Source organism: Teleopsis dalmanni, chromosome 1 (assembly GCF_002237135.1).
Source record: "Teleopsis dalmanni isolate 2A chromosome 1, ASM223713v2, whole genome shotgun sequence".
Taxonomy (NCBI): Eukaryota; Metazoa; Arthropoda; class Insecta; order Diptera; family Diopsidae; genus Teleopsis; species Teleopsis dalmanni.
The window spans coordinates 207,651,454-207,670,781 of NC_051846.1; the positions used below are offsets into that span (position 1 = coordinate 207,651,454).

The 19,328-nt window shown below is 29.4% G+C and overlaps 2 protein-coding genes across 3 annotated transcripts; both read left to right on the top strand.

The window, feature by feature from the left end:
• The first annotated feature begins 267 nt into the window (after positions 1–267).
• On the top strand, positions 268–7,306 carry LOC119671588. Of its 2 annotated transcripts, none has more exons than XM_038082289.1 (4): positions 268–397; positions 6,689–6,806; positions 6,877–7,088; positions 7,210–7,306. In XM_038082289.1, exons 1-4 carry the CDS (start codon positions 356–358, stop codon positions 7,225–7,227), a joined length of 390 nt encoding a protein of 129 aa, XP_037938217.1. In that variant the 5' UTR covers positions 268–355; the 3' UTR covers positions 7,228–7,306. The 2 variants fall into 2 exon arrangements, with proteins under 2 accessions (XP_037938217.1, XP_037938218.1); XM_038082290.1 differs by lacking the exon at positions 268–397 and adding an exon at positions 3,600–3,671.
• A 4,789-nt stretch (positions 7,307–12,095) lies between these two features.
• LOC119667150 lies at positions 12,096–13,334 on the top strand. The gene is made up of 3 exons (XM_038076439.1): positions 12,096–12,178; positions 12,754–12,899; positions 13,009–13,334. Exons 1-3 carry the CDS (start codon positions 12,096–12,098, stop codon positions 13,230–13,232), a joined length of 453 nt encoding a protein of 150 aa, XP_037932367.1. The 3' UTR covers positions 13,233–13,334.
• The last annotated feature ends 5,994 nt before the right edge of the window (positions 13,335–19,328 follow it).

Below are 19,328 nucleotides of genomic sequence, written 5' to 3' on the forward strand. Positions count from 1 at the left end.
TATTTTATAATTCTCAAGAAAAATGACTTATATAAGTAATACTACACATATCTTATACTACATATAACTTATATACAGTACTTTTTTAATAAAGAGTATCGCCATACAGCCATGGCATTCACGCTTAGTGTATCAGAAATCATTGCATCGGTCAATTTTGAATCTTTATCAATTTCAGACTTTATCAGAGTGACGCTTAAATTATGTTAGAGAAGTAGAATACATTTTAACAAAACATCACTATAGCAACATAGATTATGAAACAAAAACTGACAGTTATAGTAAAAAGTTATAGAATTTTATTTAAAAGTCCGTAACTGAATTTTAAAATAGTTGTAATTTTAAAAAGTTAGCAATGGAGGTTACAATAATCTTTATCCTAAAATTAATTGAACTGGTAAGTGAACATTTTTTTTAATATAGAAAATAAATCTAAAAGTGATTCTATTCTTTGAATGCTAGTGCGTTGTGGTATTAAAAAAGCGGGACAGGGGTGGGGCAAAATACTCTTATAATTTTATTCAACAATTCTAGTTTCTAGTTTCTAGAACAGTGTTTTAGCAACACTTTTCTGACCAATGTGACGAAGTACACAAAGTCTTGTCTCCATAATCAAGTTTATATCCATATTTCTCTCTTTATCCTATTCTCAATTCTTTAATTTACATTGAAAACAACAACAATTTCAAATTTGACATCACCATGATTCTGTATATAACATGGTACAGAGGAACATTACATATATGAAGTGGTTTTAATAGACGTATAATATATTACATCAATTTCTTATCATAGCAACATAGACTATGAAATAAAAACTGACAGTTATAGTAAAAAGTTATAGAATTTTATTTAAAAGTCCGTAACTGAATTTTAAAATAGTTGTAATTTTAAAAAGCTAGCAATGGAGGTTACAATAATATTTATTCTAAAATTAATTGAACTGGTAAGTGAACATTTTTTTTAATATAGAAAATAAATCTAAAAGTGATTCTATTCTTTGAATGTTAGTGCGTTGTGGTATTAAAAAAGCGGGACAGGGGTGGGGCAAAATACTCTTATAATTTTATTCAATAATTCTAGTTTCTAGTTTCTAGAACAGTGTTTTAGCAACACTATTCTGACCAATGTGACGAAGTACACAAAGTCTTGTCTCCATAATCAAGTTTATATCCATATTTCTCTCTTTGTCCTATTCTCAATTCTTTAACTTACATTGAAAACAACAACAATTTCAAATTTGACATGACCATGATTCTGTATATAACATGGTCCAGAGGAACATTGGTTATATGAATTGTTTTTAATAGATGTATAATATATTACATCAATTTCTTATCATAGCAACATAGGCTATGAAACAAAAACTGACAGTTATAGTAAAAAGTTATAGAATTTTATTTAAAAGTTTGTAACTGAATTTTTAAATAGTTGTAATTTTAAAAAGCTAGCAATGGAGGTTACAATAATCTTTATCCTAAAATTAATTGAACTGGTAAGTGAAAAATAAATTTAAAAGTGATTCTATTTTTTGAATGTTAGTTGGTTGTGGTATTAAGAAAGCGGGACAGGGGTGGGGTAAAATACTTATGTAATTTAATTCAATAATTCTTTGTAACAGAAAGAAGTCCTAGTTTCTAGACTAATGTTTTAGCAACACTATTCTGACCAATGTGACGAAGTACACAAAGTCTTGTCTCCATAATCAAGTTTATATCCATATTTCTCTCTTTGTCCTATTCTTAATTGCTTAACTTACATTGAAAACAATAACAATTTCAAATTTGACGTGACCATGATTCTGTATATAACATGGTCCAGAGGAACATTGGTTATATGAATTGTTTTTAATAGATGTATAATATATTACATCAATTTCTTATCATAGCAACATAGGCTATGAAACAAAAACTGACAGTTATAGTAAAAAGTTATAGAATTTTATTTAAAAGTTTGTAACTGAATTTTTAAATAGTTGTAATTTTAAAAAGCTAGCAATGGAGGTTACAATAATCTTTATCCTAAAATTAATTGAACTGGTAAGTGAAAAATAAATTTAAAAGTGATTCTATTTTTTGAATGTTAGTTGGTTGTGGTATTAAGAAAGCGGGACAGGGGTGGGGTAAAATACTTATGTAATTTAATTCAATAATTCTTTGTAACAGAAAGAAGTCCTAGTTTCTAGACTAGTGTTTTAGCAACACTATTCTGACCAATGTGACGAAGTACACAAAGTCTTGTCTCCATAATCAAGTTTATATCCATATTTCTCTCTTTGTCCTATTCTTAATTGCTTAACTTACATTGAAAACAATAACAATTTCAAATTTGACGTGACCATGATTCTGTATATAACATGGTCCAGAGGAACATTGGTTATATGAATTGTTTTTAATAGATGTATAATATATTACATCAATTTCTTATCATAGCAACATAGGCTATGAAACAAAAACTGACAGTTATAGTAAAAAGTTATAGAATTTTATTTAAAAGTTTGTAACTGAATTTTTAAATAGTTGTAATTTTAAAAAGCTAGCAATGGAGGTTACAATAATCTTTATCCTAAAATTAATTGAACTGGTAAGTGAAAAATAAATTTAAAAGTGATTCTATTTTTTGAATGTTAGTTGGTTGTGGTATTAAGAAAGCGGGACAGGGGTGGGGTAAAATACTTATGTAATTTAATTCAATAATTCTTTGTAACAGAAAGAAATCCTAGTTTCTAGACTAGTGTTTTAGCAACACTATTCTGACCAATGTGACGAAGTACACAAAGTCTTGTCTCCATAATCAAGTTTATATCCATATTTCTCTCTTTGTCCTATTCTTAATTGCTTAACTTACATTGAAAACAATAACAATTTCAAATTTGACGTGACCATGATTCTGTATATAACATGGTCCAGAGGAACATTGGTTATATGAATTGTTTTTAATAGATGTATAATATATTACATCAATTTCTTATCATAGCAACATAGGCTATGAAACAAAAACTGACAGTTATAGTAAAAAGTTATAGAATTTTATTTAAAAGTTTGTAACTGAATTTTTAAATAGTTGTAATTTTAAAAAGCTAGCAATGGAGGTTACAATAATCTTTATCCTAAAATTAATTGAACTGGTAAGTGAAAAATAAATTTAAAAGTGATTCTATTTTTTGAATGTTAGTTGGTTGTGGTATTAAGAAAGCGGGACAGGGGTGGGGTAAAATACTTATGTAATTTAATTCAATAATTCTTTGTAACAGAAAGAAGTCCTAGTTTCTAGACTAGTGTTTTAGCAACACTATTCTGACCAATGTGACGAAGTACACAAAGTCTTGTCTCCATAATCAAGTTTATATCCATATTTCTCTCTTTGTCCTATTCTTAATTGCTTAACTTACATTGAAAACAATAACAATTTCAAATTTGACGTGACCATGATTCTGTATATAACATGGTCCAGAGGAACATTGGTTATATGAATTGTTTTTAATAGATGTATAATATATTACATCAATTTCTTATCATAGCAACATAGGCTATGAAACAAAAACTGACAGTTATAGTAAAAAGTTATAGAATTTTATTTAAAAGTTTGTAACTGAATTTTTAAATAGTTGTAATTTTAAAAAGCTAGCAATGGAGGTTACAATAATCTTTATCCTAAAATTAATTGAACTGGTAAGTGAAAAATTTTTTTTAATATAGAAAATAAATCTGAAAGTGATTCTATTATTTTCTGGTTAGTTAGTGCATTATGACAATAAGTAAACGGGATAGGGTTAGGGTTTCGGGAAACATTCTGTGTAATTAAGAATAGTTGCAAAATATTTATGGAAATTTATTCAAGCTTCATTGTAATAGAATAACAAAGACAAAAAAAATAAAATCTAATATCAGAACATACGACTGTCTCCATTCTATAAGAAAAGACTTAAAGGTTATTATCTTATTATCTGCTTTGACATTATGGTGTTAGAATATAAATAAAATACTTTTAAGCTAACGTTCCGTTGGTTTTTTTCAACACTGTCAGGGGTCTCTAAGATTCATTCTATTTAATATTTAAATTGCTTCTTATATACAAATTCAAAGAAATTTTGCCTAACAATATCGAATAACTTCAGTATAAGAATTGCTTGCAGTAATCTATAATTTTACAGCAAATGTTGCCAGTTGCATTATGAAATATTTTGTGTAGTCGTAGCTTGTTTTTTCGACTGCTTTGAGATTTTCCACCAAACTAATTTATTTGCTTTAATTTTTGAATTAATTTTGTTTTAATTTTTTCATGTCAGTAAGAAAAAATTAATTAAGTTTCATAACGAGATACTTTTTTGTTTCGTTATATTTATATAAACCATCCATGCCTTCAATACAGAAATGTTGCATAGTTTCCATTGTTTGTTGCCAGTATAGAAATTCTTATCAACAAAAATACGGGTTTCTGTTATGTGCAAAGCTTTTTTTAGCTGTTGAGTGTTTGGCAACAAGAATATTGGTTTCTGCTGCTTCAGTACAAGGTAGATAAATAGTTTCGGAGAGAAATTTGTGGAATTGTCCTTTGAATAAGTACATAAGTATATGTACGTGTGCATATTTTTCACTTTTAATAATAATAATAAGATATAATAAGTACATTTGTAAATAATGATGTCATATATATCGTTGTATTCTTGATGTGTATATATATACATTAGTTATATTTGCTATGTATTTCAACAATGTGAAATTGTAACTGCCATTCAACAATAATTTCCATTTGTTTGTATATTTGGCCTTGAAAATACTTCAGTATCTATGTAATTCGTATATGTGTTATTATGTTATGTCTTTTAAGCTTCTTATTACAAAACTCAGTTTTATATGGGCCTGAATTTATATGAGGAATTAACCAAACTGTCTTGTTTTTGTATGTCGAATAGCACACTAACAGCAGAAAAATACATACATATATAGATACATTGGTACATAGGTATAAATTTATGCGTAGTTCATAGTCTGTCTCATACTTGCTTGAGAACCCCTCGCTTTTTGAGCAAAGTTTTTGTATATACAATCTTTATTTGTATCTTCCATATTCACATTTAAGTTTGTACTTAGATTTGATTTTATTTTTGTTAAGATACTGAAATGGTCTCATACTAATCCACATCAGTTCAATTTGCTACGTAAATTGCTTTACACAATGCGTATTTAATTTGTTTTGATTCACAGTTCTAATTCTACATGCGATATACAATACTAATGTACAGATACTACACAATAGTAATATATCTATACTATTGTATATATATCTATACAATAGTAATATATATACATACACACGTTTTTTTTTGTTTCTCTGTTTTGTGGTTTCGTTAAAATTATTCACAAAAATATTATGGTTTTAGGCTAAATGGATTTTGGTCATTAGTTTTCGCTCGTATATATGATGATGTCATTCCTTAAATAACTTTTGGTGTTGTGTTGATTATTTTGTTCCGAATACGTCATATAAACATGAAAATGAAACCAAACTTTAAGTCATGTTTATATATTAAAAATAGTAGTAGAGATACAAAAGTTCTAACATATAATTAGTAATATTACTTTTATGTATTTCTAAAGAGGCTTGAAATATAATTAAAAATTTTGTTAATTTATCTAATATTTCCGTTCTTTTGATTGATGTTATTTTACTCATCTTACAAAATATTAAAAATAAAATATAAAATAAAATAATATATATAAAACATAAATATAAGTTACTACAAATAGGTAAGGTTGGTTTATCTTGGCTGGACATAAGTTATACAAACAGATATTGGTCCCTACCAATGCCAATTAAGCAAGAACCCCGTAGTAGTCTGGTAGGATGTTAAATCATATAGGATATTGATAATTTTTTTTACAATTTTTACAAAAAATGCTTCCTGCGGACGTCTTCGAATTTCCTAAATTGTAACATCAGCGAATTCTCAAGATCTTTATTACCAGATTTTGGTATTTTGTATACGGCACTATTGGTATAGTACTATTCGCTAGAAAAGAAAAACCAACAACAAAATATATTGAAAAAATGGTTTTAGCACTTTTTTAGAATATAATTTCTTGCTATACAGCTACTCACTATATGTCTATAATATCAGCATAAATCGAGTACAGATTTTTTTTAAATGCAATTTTTAACTGGTCCATCTGTTCATGACCTAATTTTTTATATATTTATCAATTTTACTGTGTAAATTTTTAAGATGTGTCTTCATATCTTGTTTAAATACCAGCTGAACAGTGTTCTATTTAATACTAAGTATTTCTACCTCCAATACAGTCATAATTCTTATGAGGACGGTAGTTAGTATTAACGTAGGTGGAACCAACAATTTTATTGAGAATATTACAGGGCGAAGGACCTAACAGTTGAGTTCCTTTTTCTTAAAATTAAGCAGTTCAGTTCTTAACTTTAAAATTAATTTGAATGTTGACTCACAAATAAATAAACACTGAGAATTTCGTTCTCAAGAACCCCTAAAATTGTGTTTCGTTAATCATGTTTTTGTACGATATAGATAGTAGTAAGGATAATATTCTCCTATATCATACTATATTAATATATATATTTAAATAAATGGATTTTTTGTTTTTATAAATATTTTTGTTTATCCAGAAAAAGCGCTTAAATTATACAATTTAATTATAACTGTGATTTCTTTAAGGCTATAACAGTGGCTTGTATTGTCTTGTGGGAAATAATAGGGTTTCTGTCTACTGAAATATTGCTAGTTATCGGTACTATTGCGGGTTACGCTATCATTTGCGCCATTTTTACAATTGGTGAGAGTATCTATAAATTTTCTTATTAAATTTTACTGATTTTTTCATAAATTCATAAATTATTTTCAAGGTTACATCTTTAATTCGATGGCACCCAAACTTTTGAATATTTTATTTTCTGTTGTCGGTTGTATTCTGTTTATTGCATCAGGAATTGATGTAATTCTAGAGTGGGAGAGCGATGAATTTGCTGGAAGTAACCGAGTTTGTGGCCTGACTGCTGGAGGTCTGATGATTATTAACAGCGTTGTATTTTTATGGGAAGCAATACTTCTTCATAGGGTAATTTTATGACTAATTTGTTTCATTTTAAAAATAATCTTATTGATATATAACATACATACATACACTTCATAAAGAAATTTCAAAAATCTCATATCAATAACTTTTTTGTGTATTACAGGGAGGAAGTGTTGACTAATCAAAGAATGGCTTTTTGTATCCCAAATTTTTAGTCTTAGTCGAATTTGATTTTTTCGAAAAATTAAAATCATTTGATTTGGCCATAAATTTAAGTTGTTGTTGATTTGATAATTCAATAAATTTCTATTGATAATTACAAAATCGCATTTGTATTTATATTAATCTATGTGCAGCTATTTATATTATATGTGAAAGTAACATTTATAAGTAATACAGCTAACCTTTTACTGTTATGATTTGTTTTTGATTTTGCTCTTAAACTTTTTCTAGTTCAGTCAGCCTACTTGATTCTAACATTCGTTAGTCCTTTGTTACTGACCACAATGTGGTGATTAAAATATCGGCACATCTATTTACAACTTATTCTACTTAGCTAATTTATTCAGTATATGCAGCCAACTTCCACTGTATAATCAAACAATTTCGCCAATCATGTCTAGTAAAGCCTCTGATGTAGTCCATATATTTCCATATATTTCAGCTCTCCAGGACTAGTAGTTCCAACTAGTACCAGCGTGTTCCAACTACCATTTAATCAGAACATCTTTCGTTGCATGAAAATTTAAATTAAAATTGGGACTTATAATATTTTGAATAGCTAAATAAGATAATAAGGAAGAGCAAGGAAGGGTGTAAGAGAAATTTTTACATAAATCAATTTATAGGCATGAAGGGCCACGAAAATTGTGGGAATAGATTATATGCCGTTAAAAACATTAAATAAGGGAAAGTTTCGGAAAGCTTGTTGAAGGATTTATATTTATCTAGAGTTGAAATGGTATTAGATGATTGCAACTAAGTCGAAATTAACTTACTATATTCCATGCCAGCTTCCATTAAACTACTATTGTATCTAATCTATCTGATTATTTCTGTATAAGTATTATGAATCTGCAATCAAATCAAATTAGATTGATCTATTGTGAATTCTAACAATAATATCTTGATGGTGCAGTTGTTTGGAATTTAGCGGTTATAAATTATTTAACTCAGTCCATGGATTAAAACTGTTAGATGGCATGACTTTATCTTACATATTTTATGTCTTAACTAAGGTTGGTATTAGTCAGACTAAGGTTGTTGTTTAGAGTTTAATTTATATTAATTTAGATATTATTTATTTCATGTTCAAAGTTTGAAAATATAAAGATATTCTTCATCTTGCTGTTTATTAATGTATTGTAGTTGTTTATGGACAACGTCGACACAATTCTTTAATACATATTTATATGTATATGTAAATAATTATTTAAACAATTTTTTAAAAATATGTGTTATATAATTAATATTCATATATATTATTTTTGACACAATCTATTCAGATGAATAGAAGATTACTCAATGTTTGTTTATTTCAGTTTAAGATAAGTGTTCTGACTTTTAGCATATAAAAAACTTCGCCTTTGTTTTCAAATAAATTCACTTATAATTTTTTATTATTCATTAACTGATAAAAAATAATATATAATATATAATATATAATATACTCCTATAAAGAAAAAATTGTTTCGTTTTCTTCTTGAAGAATATTGATCTTTAATATTACAGCTTTAATATCAGAATTTAATTTCCCATTATAATTGAACATTTATAACATATAAAGATTATATAAAAAATATTGATACGAAAAGTTCTTGATGTCTATATATAAGACACCAAAATCAATTATAGGCTACAGTCACTTACCTATATCATATATAGGTAATATTTAGCAAGAGCATTATAGAAATATCTTAGAGAAATATCTATCATAATTATTTAGCAGCCTTTATATTCCTTAAAATGACGAAAATAAGAAAGCTCCAAACATAAGTGAGATTGTAGAAGTTATAGCTTAACGAAAATCTAGCTAAACTTATAGAAAACTGATTGAAGAATTGCACATTAAATTTGTGGAAATCGCAGCCTGATGCAACTATGTGTAATCTTAGGGATCATTCACCATGATTTATGCCTTTATGGAAAAAGTCAGAATAAACTTAAACGATGGATTAGAATTTAATCGAAATCCTTTGGTATAGATTAAATATAAATATACGGTATGTAAGAAAGAAATGATTTTGTGTGATTTAATAATTGTTATATATATATTTATATGTGATATATAATCCCTGATACATAAGTGTATTATAATAACACGTATTTTATTATTTATTTATTTATCCATGACAAAATGAGTAGTAGCAATGATAAGAATGAGTTATAATTAATGATGATTTAAAATTTAATTATTAAATTTATTTACAATTTGATAAAGACAGACATCAGTTAAAGTAAAGTTATTAAAAATTTTAATTTCAGTTCATACAGAACATTTTTGTTCTCTAATGATTTTTGGCTAATATAATTCTAGTTTTATAAAAGAAACGAAACCCGACACTCTTATAATTTATTGCTTTAATTAATTTAATTTTTTATTGTATTTTAGACACTTGCATGTGAAGTAGCTAAGGCGAGTTCATAGTTCGTGGCGTTTTAATCAGTAGTATGTGCCTTAATGTCGCATGACATTATCAGTTGTACAGCAGATGTTCTTAGTTGAGAATACATTCCCTAGAATTAGAAATTTTGGACTGTATAAACAGTTTCATGAGAGGCATAGATAATTTTTTAATGACAGAAAAAACTTGTAGTTATATGTACATATCCAACAAACACATTTTAATTTTTACTATAAAGTCACTTCATAATATTATAGATGACACTTAGTAGATGTTCATAACTTAAAAAAATTATGAATTTATTATTTCGATGAATTAGTATAACATTATATTCATAGAAATCATTTGCATATAAAACTCTTAAGTAACTCATATTGCATATTATTGACCTAATACACAACAATATATTGGAATAAAATAATTTAACTCTAATTTCTAACAGTTTTACTTTTATTCGACGCTGATGATGCACTGCTGCATTACTTCCAAAAACACAAAATAAACTCGCACCAACTAAAGAAAAGTGGTCTTCATCACTAGAACCACAATCAATATCCAATAAGACAACATGCTAATACTCATAACATTTACGTAGAATAATGGAGACCCTCAGATGTTTGGGCCTTGCTTTCAACAAAATGTTTCTCTGGAAAACCATAAGTTCAGGCTATACAAACTCCTGCAGGAGCTTCACTCGTTTGTAAGTAGTCGCAAGTTTAGTAACAAAAATAAACTAACATTTATATACAAATAGTGAGACCAGTTATGCTATACCGCTAGGTAGTTACCAATAAAGCCACCAAAATGCCTATATATTACTTTGACAGTTGTACACTAAGATTTACATATTGAGAGTTCAACAATATTAAATAAGGCACTGAAACTTTTTAACATCATTGAGTCACTTCCGAACACGAACCTTTCGTTACTAAAGACAGTCTCTATAATAACATGTGAATAATACAAAATAAAAACTTTAAAGGCATGTTGTGAGTGGACTCATTTTCAAGTATTCATATACCATTGTGTATCTAGATATTCAACTTGTAATAAACAAAAACAATAACAATAAATATTAAAATAAATCATATCTGCAAACCACTAATCTAATCTATCTGAGTGGACCTCTTAGTAGCTCACTGGAAATGAGAGGTGGTTTGATGTTCGTTTGTTAATGTACATGAGCATATCATATACTTTTAAGGTTGTCAGGTTTGGATGAACCTTAAGCTAGTTTACTGTTAAATTCCTTACCCATTTTTTTTAAAGCGTTTTAGTGCTTTATTCTACTAATTACTAATTCAATATAACAATAACTTACATTTTATTTAAATTTATGTTTTAATTTTATTGTTATTTATATTATAATCCATATTTTTTATAAAAGTACTGTGACTGTTTGTATTCTCAACATAGGAATCCTTATAAACATTAGAAGTAAACAAATGATGTCGTCACATGCCTTAGTACAGCAACGAGAAGCAGCACACTACACCACACGAATCACTATTAGAACTGTTGAAGCAACAAGTTGTTAAGTCATCAGTAAGAAATATATATACAAAAGCAAAGCATTTGTAAGTACCACATCGAAAAAAACATATGCCAACAAAAATACTGGTTTTTTGTTGCTAACACAAAATGTTGATATGATTTTTGAGCAAAATGAAAGAACATTTGTATTAAAATATCAGTTAAATTGTATCGCTCGTTTAAAGAAGGTTGTTTTTGAAAACTTAAGAGCCGGAAAAGGAATTATTTTACATTTGTTTCTTAAATTACAACAAAATTTTAATAAAAATAAACTAAACTCAAAATGCAAAAAAATATATAAGAAATATATAAATATAGAAGACCCAAATAATCAATGCACGGAAAGTGTAGATTTAAAAGGGCGTAGTCTATATATATAGTAATGTATACAAATGTCGTTTCCGTTTAGCTTAGCTAATTTCATGGCATCATTTATATAGACTATGTTACTATATAATAATAAAAACAAAAATAAAAATTAATCTATAAGCACTTATTTTCTATTCACATCAGCCCTTTTTCATCAAATAAAAATTTTTATTTTTTTTATTAATAACCTTCCTGCTATATAACTGTCCGGTTTTCTCGAGAAGTTGACAAAAATATTTGAGGGCTGTCAGTTTTACCGGACTGAAGCACATACTTGAGGTTTTTGTTGAAATCCTAATAAAATTCGTTTATAACACGATGATCCTAAGCGATGCACACTATAGCTTAAAATTAAGACTTCGATCTGGTATAGCAATGGGCCTTAATAATCTACGCGTGACCCCTTTGGTCTGCCAGCATAACCTAAACTAACCTACTAATATCCTTATATATTAAAAATATATCATAAAAGGCATTATTAGAGAAGTTAACGCTTTCAAAAACAATATTAATTTTTTTTATAATGGGATTTATTGGAAGCCAAACGGATTTAGGAAAACTGGAAACAATAGTATACTATCGGAAATTCTCTAAATCATTGAAAAGGTTTTAATAGTAATCAGTTTTGGCCATTATTACAATGTATCCATACAATGGCTTATATCACAGAATAATGAAAGGCAAAATTAGTAAGTGAAAACAGTGTTCCTTCTAATAAATAATTACACATTATTCTTATGTATTCTTATGTATTATGTGTTTATGTATTCTTAAGTACTGTTAATTTTATGTAGAATTTCATCTTTAATATGTCAGTTGGAGTATATATAAATGATGCGCTGATTATCTTCTATCTTCGCTTCAATCACATGTTAAAAATTTACAAATTCTATTTTATTGTGTTTAAGTACTCTTAGAAAAACTATTGTATACCAAAATTTAATAAACAGCAAAATTACTTATTATTAAGTTAATAATACTGTATATCTATTTCATTATTGTTGTGAATGTTTTTTTATTTAAAAGCATTAGTACTTGTCATCTATGCTTACTAAATTGCTTCTAAATAGAAACTAGAGTTCCGTAAATTATCTTTCTTAACTATCAGTTGCCGATTCGTATTGTGCTGTAAAGGTTTTATACTTTTTTATGAATAGATCTGTATGAGAGGCTAATTGAAGTGAAATTGGTTTATTTCCACAGGTCTTCATACTCACTATAGTCATTCTTATCGAAAATGTATCTGATCACAGCTACACAAGCCAAGCAATGTTGGTTTGTGGCACATTATCAGGTTATATGATTATTTGCAGCGCATTACTAATTGGTAATTATAGATATTATATTGAATACTTTGGCTTAATCGTATTTGGCTGTTGAATTAATGAAATCAATTAATTTCACTAAATTTCATTATAATTCTATTTATCTGTTAGGCCACCTGCTAGGCACTCCAACGCCTGTAGATAAACGTATTGATTTGCTTTTCAGCATTGGTGCCTGCATTATGTTTATATCTTCTGGCGCAGTTATTGTAGACCAATGGAGTACGGCGTACACTTCTAGAAAAGACAAAAATACAATTATAGCTGCTGGAGCGATGGCCATAATTACTGGGGCCATTTTTATAGCCGATACACTTGTTATATTTCGCAGTTAGATTTTTCGCTTTTAAGAACATATATAATTATCTTATTTATTATATTAATTGAATTAAATAAAACTGAAATTAAACAAAAGCTGATCTAATTTATTTCCTAGAAATCTGAACATAATTATCTAAAGAATTATATAATAATTTTTTCAATTTTTTAAGGTGATTGCCGTGACCTGTATTGTCTTATGGGAACTTGTTGGCATGCTCACTATGCAAGTCATGGTCGTATGTGGTACTGTTGGTGGTTTCACAGTTATCTGTACTATCTTATTCATTGGTAAGACTTGCTATCAAAATTCTATACTTTATTCTATTTAGTTAAATTAATAAAAAAATTTGAATCGTTGCTAAACAAGTTCTTGAATTATTTTTCAGGTTCTATCCTGGACGCACAAGTTGACCCCCGCTTGAACGGTCTATTTTCGATAGTCGGTTGTATGCTATTCATCACCTCTGGTATCATAGTAATTCTACAATGGAAGGACGATACATTGTTTGGATTGGGTGAAAAGAACCGTCATTATGGTTTAGCTGCCGGAGGGTTGATGATCATTAATGGTGTCATCTTCCTTTGCGACACAGTATTCATTCTTCAATCGTCGTAATTTTCATGTCTAATTTATTTAACTTCAATAGCAGATCTTTCACACAACAAGAAAAAACTCTTCAAGAACAGAAGTATCTTTTATATTATTATATATATGTCCAAAAAAATCTCATACATAAGTATCACTTCATATGCACATATATACTCCACAAGAAATTTAAAAAATCGCATATCAATCACTATAAGATGCATCACAGAGGTAAGAATTTAATCTTCAAAAACTTAAAGAAGCAGTCCTTGAAATGATTTTATATTTTGATATTAAATTCAAATAAACTTTTCTATATACATCCCTTGTATTCTGTGTTTATATTGAGCTTTTTTACAGTCTTCACTTATCTTTTGATGTACATGACAAATATGTTTCGGTACTGGTCTAGACAGTTAAAATACCACAATTTTATATTCGACGCGATTTTTTATACTTTAAAACTTTCTTTTTACAGTCGAGTGGAAGTGCCTGTGATAAGAGATGTGCCCAAAAATAAGCTTGAAATTAATCGCTTCTAGACGTTGCATGCGATCTTTTAAAGAACGTGGGTTTTAAAATATCGCACACTGCTTTGAAACGAAGCAAGCACTTGTTGACTAATTTGTAAGAAACCGAATGTGATATATATTATTTAGTATTCCTTAAAAAAATATACAAATCGAAATAAAATACATTTATAAACAAATTTCAAAATTATTTAAAATTGCTTTGGAACTCCATCCAATGGGGAACATGTTCGGAAATGAAATTAATTAACAGGTTATTTGGTAGAGTATCATAATAAAATGAAAAATTGAATTGACTGTACAGATCTGAAGTCCAAATATGCAATATATATATATCCTGAACTGATTCACCGACTGACACTATATTCAGATGATACATATATAGTGAAATACACTCCGTTTCACTTGAATAGCACACTTCACATATTTAATTTCTTTTCTTTATATCTTTTAAACTAATGAAATAAAACAATTTTTTTTTAGATTTTATAGGTAGTGTGATTAATAATCTTTATTATAAAAATAAAAAAACTTGCATTTTTTCAATAATTTTTATATTAAAAGATGACAAACTAAATAAGTATATAAATAGCATAAAAATTTCGTTTCACTTGAATAGCACATTTTTGTTTTTTAAATAAATTTAATTATTTTATGCACTAGGGACAGTTTATTTATTTATTATTACGGATTAATTTGTTAAAATTAACATTTTAGTAATGAGTTGAACCTCCCTTGTTTAATATAACCTCATAGATCCTATCGGGAAGTGAATCATACAAAATTTTAATATAATCAAGGGAAATTGTAGCCCATGCTCGTTGAATTGCTTCAATTAGTTCAGTTTTTGTTGAATATTGTTTTCCAGATTCATACACTTTTCTAGCCAGCCATCCCCAAACATTTTCTATTATGTTAAGGTCCGGCGAGTATGGGGCCAGTTCAGAACAGCAACATTTCTGGATTCAATGAACGATTTTACAACACGAGCAGTATGTATTGGGGCGTTGTCTTGTTGGAAAGTCCACGGCAATTGTCCAAAAAGATTCTCTAATGAAGGAAAAGCTTTTTCTGAAACTCCTTGGTACGATTTTGCGTTCATAGTTGTGTTTAAGAATTGGAGTTCACAAGTGTCATAGTAAGATATGGCTCCCCAAACCATAACTCAGCCCATTCTACTGTGTAAACGCTCTAACTGATGAGTTTCTTTCCTCAAATCATGAAAATAATAATTGTAACCGTCGGGCCCTTCCAAATTAAACTTTTTCTCATCAGAGAAAACAACGCGATTCCACTCCTTGCTCCATGACATGTTGGCACGGCAAAAAGTCAACCGAGCTTCTTTACGTATAGGGTTAAGTGGTGGTTTTTTTTTTGATTTAAGCCGTTTTAGATGTTGGGCATTCGAAATAACCCGCCATACGGTAGTTTTGCTTGCATTGACACCAGCTTTTAACCTTATTTTGTTAACCGAATCATGTGAATTCGAAGCTTGCCTCAAAATAGCCCGCTTATCTGCATAGCTGAGGACGCTTTTTACACGGCCTTTCATATTTTTTCCATAGTTAAGATCATTTTGAATGACATTGTATATCACTTTTCTGCTTCTTCCGATTTTTTTGGATATTTGAGTTACAGACAGGTCAGAATCAATGAAGCTTTTTATTTTGACCTGTTCTTCGTTGGTTAAAGCATTACCACGACCCATTATTAATTTAAATCGTCACACTGTATTTAAAACTCACAAATAAATAAAAAAAACTTAATATTGTGGTGAGCTGCTACTCATAAATTAAATTGGATACCAAATGTGCTATTCAAGTGAAACGAAATACATACTAGTTATTGATGCAAATTCAAAAGAAAATAACAGGAAAATTTAACGGTACATTTCTGCAGTACTAATTTTTTTTGGAGGAGACTACATAAGGAAACAAACAAAAAAACCCAACAATTATTACAACAAAGTCATGAGATCATTGATAGATAAGCAAATAATAATGCAAAAACGAAGTGTGCTATTCAAGTGAAACGGAGTGTATATAGCTTATTCAACATATATCTTATTTGTTTTAAAGAAAACTGGGTTGTTATTTAACGTAAGTTATTTGTTCTGCTATATCATTCCAATCATTATTATGTTGCGGCTAGTTGAGTCAGTGCACCTGAGCACTTTTACTCTCTATTAACTGCGAGGTTTCTCAAAACCCCTCTTTGCGCCTTGACTGGATTATTGTTTATCACTTCATTAGACTAAGCAATAATTGACCTCCGAGTGCCAATTATCTCCCCGAGGAGCCTGTAACCATTCTGAGATTTGATAACACGGTGTTAGTAAGTCTGTCAGATTTCGCAAATAATTTCAGGGCTCTATCCTTTATGTATTTTTTGATGGGATCAATCTTGAGGTCCCTGAGGACGTCATTCGTCCTAATGTTCCAAAGAACTTTGAAAAATCATCTCAGAGTCTGGCTTTGTGCAATTTCTAACTGGTGAATAGTAGTGTTTGAAGCTTTGTAAAACGCTGCACAACCATATAGAAGTGACGGACGAATTATTTGGTCATATATCAGTTTCCTGTTCTTAGCATTGAGGTAAAAAATGAGGTAAAAATGATATTACCCGTCGGGCAATCTACCTCCACTGAAGTAGCTTCGAGTGCTTGTAGATTATCAATTCTGAGATGGTGTTTGATGTTTCTGCTAATAAGGGTAGCAGTGCCCCCTCCTCTTCTTGAGACCCTGTTTGATCTATGAATGATGTAATTAGGGATTTTGAGCTGCATTGAGGGTTTCAGGAAAGTTTCTTGCAGGACCATAAAGTCTATTTCAAAATCATGAAGAAATTGTGTAACATCGTGTTTCTTGCTTGTAATGGAATTTGCATTCCAGGCCACAACTTTCAAGCGATGTGATGGTGTGTTCATTGTGAAGTTAAAGTTGGCAGTAGGCTTTGTAGCATGGCCTGCATCATATTCTTCATAATCGAGTTCAGCTGTTCCTGGAAGTTGTTCATTAACTTTTCTAATTGGGCGGCCGGTGGATGTGGAAAGGTGGGGAGTTTTTGGGAGAAGGTTTTTTCTGCAACATCCGCATACGTCATTGATGGCTTTATTGAGGGGCTAGGTGGTATCACAGTGTTATTTTTTCTTTTTGGAATGATTTTCGGAGCACACGCGCATCCTCTATAATTTGCCGGATGATCACCGCCGCAGTTTGAACATTTCGGGGGGTCTTCACGAGGCTTCATACATAGGGAGTGATGATGTATGCCCTCACACTTAACACATTTGGGTGCGGCCTTACAATTAGTGGCAAAATGACGAGACTGTTGGCAGTTGTGACACTGAGGGGGACCTTTTAGCGGGCGCTGAGCTTCAACAGTCACTTTTAGGTGGCAAACATTGGATATGTTGTATATATCCTTTTGGTCCGCAGGGAGAGGAATTTTAATAAGTTTGTCGACTGTGTGCCTCGTCTTAAGTAAGTGGCACTCAAGGATGCTAAACCCTTTCTTTTCAAGATATTCTTTTATAAATAAAATTTAACATATAAAATACATAGCTTTTTTTTTAAAAAAATAATGAAAATGGACTGCAAATAGATGTTATTTGACTATTACTTGCAGAACATAAAATTCACGCTTTAACGCTTTATGTCTCTATCATAATCTGTAAATGCAAAACTTTATCTATTTCATAAACCAGTGAATTAACACACCTTTACCTTTCTTGGTAAAGTACTCGTATTAGAGTTTTCTATTTTCTAAACGACTCACAGGTATGACCAGCAGGTGCACATACGATCTATTCTTTAGATTAAAGAGCTTGTTTTCCAGACGTTGATCATGTTGATAATGATATATATCTGTGTTTCTAGGTGAATAATAAAACCTCATTCAATGCTATAAAAAAGGGTTTGCCATAAACTACTGACATACATAGATTTTTTAGTTATAATTGGGTGCTACTTTGTCATATATCATTTCCTTCCACAAATTTGTTCCTGTCGAGTGCATAATAAAAGAAGACTGAACAAATTCGGTTGTTATCAACTCACATGTTGAGAATGTTTCTTGATTAAATCTACAGTGGCTTGCTACATCAACTGTCAAGTTAGGAAGTCAACGGCTATGTTTATTTACCTACCTACCTTGGTATACAGTTAAAACTAAACGATTGGACTGAAATCAATAATTTGTGAATACTTTTTTAACTTGCATTAGGCTTTATGCCTTACACAGAAGCACGAAAATATTTCGTCACTATAATGATGATGCACTACTGCATTACTTCCAAAAACACAAAATAAACTTGCACCAACTAAAAAAAAGTGGTCTTCATCACTGGAATCACAATCAATATCCAATAAGACAACATGCTAATACTCGTAACATTTACGTAGAATAATGGAGACCCTCAGAAAACCATAAGTTCAGGCTATACAAACTCCTGCAGGAGCTTCACTCGTTTGTAAGTAGTCGCAAGTTTAGTAACAAAAATAAACTAACATTTATATACAAATAGTGAGACCAGTTATGCTATACCGCTAGGTAGTTACCAACAAAGCCACCAAAATGTCTATATATTACTTTGACAGTTGTACACTAAGATTTACATATTGAGAGTTCAACAATGTTGAATAAGGCACTGAAACTTTTCAACATCATTGAGTCACTTCCGAACACGAACCTTTCGTTACTAAAGACAGTCTCTATAATAACATGTGAATAATACAAAATAAAAACTTTAAAGGCATGTTGTGAGTGGACTCATTTTCAAGTATTCATATACCATTGTGTATCTAGATATTCAACTTGTAATAAACAAAAACAATAACAATAAATATTAAAATAAATCATATCTGCAAACCACTAATCTAATCTATCTGAGTGGACCTCTTAGTAGCTCACTGGAAATGAGAGGTGGTTTGATGTTCGTTTGTTAATGTACATGAGCATATCATATACTTTTAAGGTTGTCAGGTTTGGATGAA